This window comes from Nanorana parkeri, unplaced genomic scaffold, assembly GCF_000935625.1.
Source record: "Nanorana parkeri isolate BGI_ZX_2015 unplaced genomic scaffold, ASM93562v1 scaffold130, whole genome shotgun sequence".
Lineage (NCBI taxonomy): Eukaryota > Metazoa > Chordata > Amphibia > Anura > Dicroglossidae > Nanorana > Nanorana parkeri.
In genome coordinates, this window is record NW_017306398.1 from 309,205 (window position 1) to 313,750 (window position 4,546).

A 4,546-nucleotide genomic window follows, 5' to 3' on the forward strand; every position below is an offset into this window, starting at 1 on the left:
ATCCCCTGCATGTAGTTCTCAATATAGTTAACTTTTTGATGTCTTCTGACTGGTCACGTGATGAACAGGGTTCTCTTTCTACTATCTTCCTGTCCTCCAATGAGCGTCCCTGCCGTAACAACGCCAGCGCTATACTGTGCATCAATGTATGGAGAGAGTTCTAGGGTGACTCTAGGGTCACAAGGAAGTGTGATGCCAGAAGAACTTGAACATGCAGAAGGAGAATGCTACCCAGACTTTATCAACATTTTAATAATACAATACTATACTGTCAAAAAATTAACATTTTAAAACATGTTTGTGAAGGTTCTCATTTATCCAGGTCGTGGTATAGATGGTAGTGGTAAGTCACATTCAACTGTCATTGTTCTGTAATGTGAAGTCCAGTGGAATGTGACTACTAACTATATCTAGCTATTAGACATGTGCACCGTCAAAAAAAAAATTTTGTTTCGATTTAGCGCTATTTCGTTTTTCGGGATTCGGGTCCGAAGGTCAATTCGTTTTTTGGGATTCAGATTTGTTAGCGGTAGTCTGTACGAATGATCGTTTCTTTGCGTTCCTTCTTTGCAGCAAAGTGACATTTGAGGGGAAAAAAAAACAAAACATTTTTCAGTCTGCTGAAGAGGGGAAAAAAAAAAAAGAAAAGCATGAATGTTGATGGGGACAAGGGCCTCTTTCCCACAACCCTGACTTGGTGGTTGTGGGAGTCTGCGGGCAAGGGGGCTTATTTGCATCGGGGTACCCCTTTAAATAAGGGGGCACCCAGATGCCGCCCCCTCCTTGTGAATGAGTAAGGGGTTCTTGTACCCCTACTCATTCACTAAAGGGTTAAAATTCAAAGTAAATAAACTAACAAATCACACTTTTAGACCAAATCCTTTAAAAAACAAGACAATTTTTGACTATTCCTTTAATTAAAAAACAATTAAAAAAATGGCTCCATCAATGTAATCCAGCGTCCATCACGATGCCCGCCGAAATATAAAAAAGTCCTGCCGCACAACCACCGTCCGAACCCGACGAAAACTCACCACAAAATGGCATCCCCTGCTATTGACATCCTCCTGTGATCTTCCGAATGCCATTCGGGTCTGTGAGCAGAGGTGTCATAATACTTTCCATACGCAACGAACGCACGAAACGAAAACAAAACGACAATTCGTACAGACTACAGCTAACGAATTTCGGAATCGGAAATTCGGATGCGCTTGCATTAGTTACATCTGTAATTCGGAATTTGGATACATCCGAATCTCCGAAATTTCGTCCGAATTTGGATTCTGAACGAAACAAAATGTCTACTAGCTATAGTTCCAGGATAACCAAGATACAGGCATCAAGGAAGCAGTGTGGACTGATGCAGCACAGCAATGCATGGATGAAAAGCTGAGCTATGGAGTCAATAGGCAACACTCCCAGTATGCAGCTCAAGGTTTAATTATATACTCTGACCTAAATGCACCCAGTTCCTTTAATTACCTTTGTAGAGGTCAGACGTCATGGGCTGATTGACGAGCTCTGGTGCACGTTCCAGTAGAATCCTTACAGACTCCAGGTTATCGTGGAGGACAGCAAGATGTAGCGCAGTCTCTCCGACAGCACCTAGTAGAAGGTCCATCATTGTGAGACAATGTGTTAGTGCCTTATAGACATAAAATGCAACAGAGCAGGTTTTATAAACTCTAAGAACTTGATACGCGAGACAAGATGTCCTCATCTTGTCTCGCGTTATGATTATAAATGGGAAACCTGAAATGACCCAGCATAATCTGGAATGGAAAGAAAAACACTTGCAAAGCTGTTCACCCGTTTTTGTAACATATTTGCTGGCTATGCTTTGTTTTTCTCAATTTAATGACCCTTTTCCCCTATTTCAATGTTCTTCACTTCAACCAACCATGAGAGAAATATAGGGGCAGCCACTGATAACTTCCTTCTGAAAAAGGTAGCTGTCTGGCTGTTGTGTTCCTCTGGCTTCCAAATGGTCTGAATAAAACAAGTATGTCAATGAGAAAAGTCAAAGTAAGGCTCATACTTGTTTATGCCTAGTGATTTAAAGCACGATGGGCATTCGAAATAGAGAATTTAGCATTGAAGAATGAGGCAAAATATGGACTTTAGCCTATAAGACTTCACTTTACGCAGTGTACAAAGAAATCCAATTCAAAAGTATTCTTCCACTGGAATCACACCCCTGAGTCTTTACAGATACGCATGTAGCGATAACTCCCCAGCAGGGAGCCGTTGTTTGCCCGGTTCACTTCTACTCGGTCTAGGGCCTCAACTGGTGGGTCATGACCCAAAAGTGGGTTGCGACCCCGTGTCCAGTGAGTCGCCACATGCCTTCCACTTTTCAAGGTGAGAGGATCCTCAGATGGAGAATCCACTCCAGTTTTCGTAATGGCAACCCATACGCACCTCCCACCCACAGTTCACTCACCTGCATCGGAAACCGCAACATGGAACATTGCAGTGCAACATGGGTCGCGACTTAATGACCGAGGACATATGTGGGTCCCGAGGTTACACAGGTTGAGAACCACTGGTCTAGGGTATGATCTTCAGCTGCCGGCCCAATAGCCCTAACCGCCCTTCTTCTGGTGCCCATAAATTGATGTCCACTCCGGTAGTAAAATGCTAAGTAAACAAACAGTTTATTGAACATCTTCTGTGGGAGAGAGGGTATAGGGGTTCTAGGTGTCGAGGGGCAACCATCAGAAGCTCCAGACTCACTGGACCTTGTAAAAGTAGCAATGCAGATCTACCCGACCACATCAGATAACCACTGATGTACCAGACAGTCCAGATGGATGCAGATCCTCAATCACAGGAAAGACACCGACCATGCTCTGAAGTCCGCTTAGTTTTAGGGTACTTCAAGAGCCTGCACTGGTCCCGGTTCTCTTCCTCTTTCAGTCTCTCAGGTCTCCTCCGTGTTGGAGACCTCAGCGAAACCTTTTCCCTCACTCAGCCCATGCCTACCCCCAGGCCTCAGCCTAGCCTGGGGGGGCAGGCTGAACAGGACCCAGCCCTAATCCATGGCTGGTCCCGGCGAGAGAGAGCACATGGCCGCTCCCACCAATATATGTACTCTGTCCCAGAATGCCCCACTGGCTTAGAAAAGCCCAGTGATTGGCTGCTGTACAGTACATACATTACAGTATACACCATTGGCTGCCCCACAATATGACAGTCACACTCCGCCCAGGGGGGTACAGGCAAGGCTAGACATTTGGGATTAACCATATAATCGCCACTACAAATCCAGCCAGGCTGTCTACAGCCCCGGCTATCACTAAATGTATAGTAGTCACATCACAGAAGGTGATAGGCGCTACATGCAAATCAAACATCCTGTGCAAGTCAAACATCTCCAACTGATGTTGGAGATGTCTTAAGCACGTTGGGGCTTATTCCACATATCTATCTGCACCTATCCTAAGATGCAACCATTCTGACATGTTGCTGAGACTCTCTTCAACGACCCTCTTAAAACCACGTTGCCTTTTGGCTCTTCCATTTTCTTGAGGTTCCTACTGTGACCGTAATGGGGTTTGAGTCTGATCATATTAAATATAACACTCTCTTGTCCCCCAGTTCAGAGCAAATGCAGGCCTTCATGTAATCATTTGCAGGTGACTTCACATTCCACAGAACAGAGATCTGTTTATCTGGCCTGTGAGCTTTATTGCCTCTTAGCACTAGCGAGAGTCCCACATCACCTCTAACCTTGTATAGCTGTCCCTAATTAAAGGCATGTCACCAGGCATTCATCTGTGGACAAGTTGATGAACACAAGCAGGTCTGGTAGAGGTAATGACCCAGGTGACCCCATTCACCCGAAAGTCATAAACCTGAGTTACAATATCAGCTCCATTTCATAATTTGGAATTGGGCGGTGATAGTGTAGAACAAAAGGTTCATGCTCCTCCTGCTCTCCCCTTACAGCCCTGCCCTAGGGGCTGGCTCCTTGACACCCCCGAGAGGGCTAACAAAAAGATGCTGCCGAGGCAGCTAGGCAGGCTCTTGTTTTGAAACATCAAGAAAGGAACTCCAGCAACATCAAGAAGTCTTTACATCGCAGAAGAGTTCCCCTTTAATCTCTGGACATCATCTGTTAAAGCTTGCTTGAAGAAGAGCCCTTCAAGCTTCTCTTGCTTACTGAACTCTGACAGAAGTCCTGAAACCAGGACTGTTAAGTATTCAGCTTTTATTCCCTTTTACTTTATTGTTGTATATATATTTTGTCTTTTTTTATTAATACCTTTTTCAGTATAATTTTCTGCACCGTTTCTTTTATTAGAACGTTCTTAAAAATATTTAAGCTTATCTCTACGCTCTAAATACGAACTTAAAGTATCCTTGCCTCCGTGAAGAGCGCTGCTGTATAGTGAAGCCTGTCATATTCCTGCCTGAGAGGACAGCGGTGTCATTGGCTTTGTTTAAGGGTTTTAAATTGCCGCAGCACTTGCTGGGCACGGTTTGTGTTGCCTTTAAAAAACGCATGGTGGTGTAGTGATCAAATAGCGGGAGTGTGTGTATA

At 44.5% G+C, this 4,546-nt stretch overlaps 1 protein-coding gene across 1 annotated transcript in view; it reads right to left on the minus strand.

Moving 5' to 3' along the window:
* Positions 1-4,546, minus strand: part of LOC108784854 (transient receptor potential cation channel subfamily V member 6-like) — a 52,989-nt gene that overhangs the window by 38,084 nt on the left and 10,359 nt on the right. Inside the window, exon 3 of the mRNA XM_018553796.1 lies at positions 1,483-1,605. Coding sequence (XP_018409298.1) covers positions 1,483-1,605 — 123 coding nt within the window. The remainder of the gene's footprint in view (positions 1-1,482; positions 1,606-4,546) is intronic.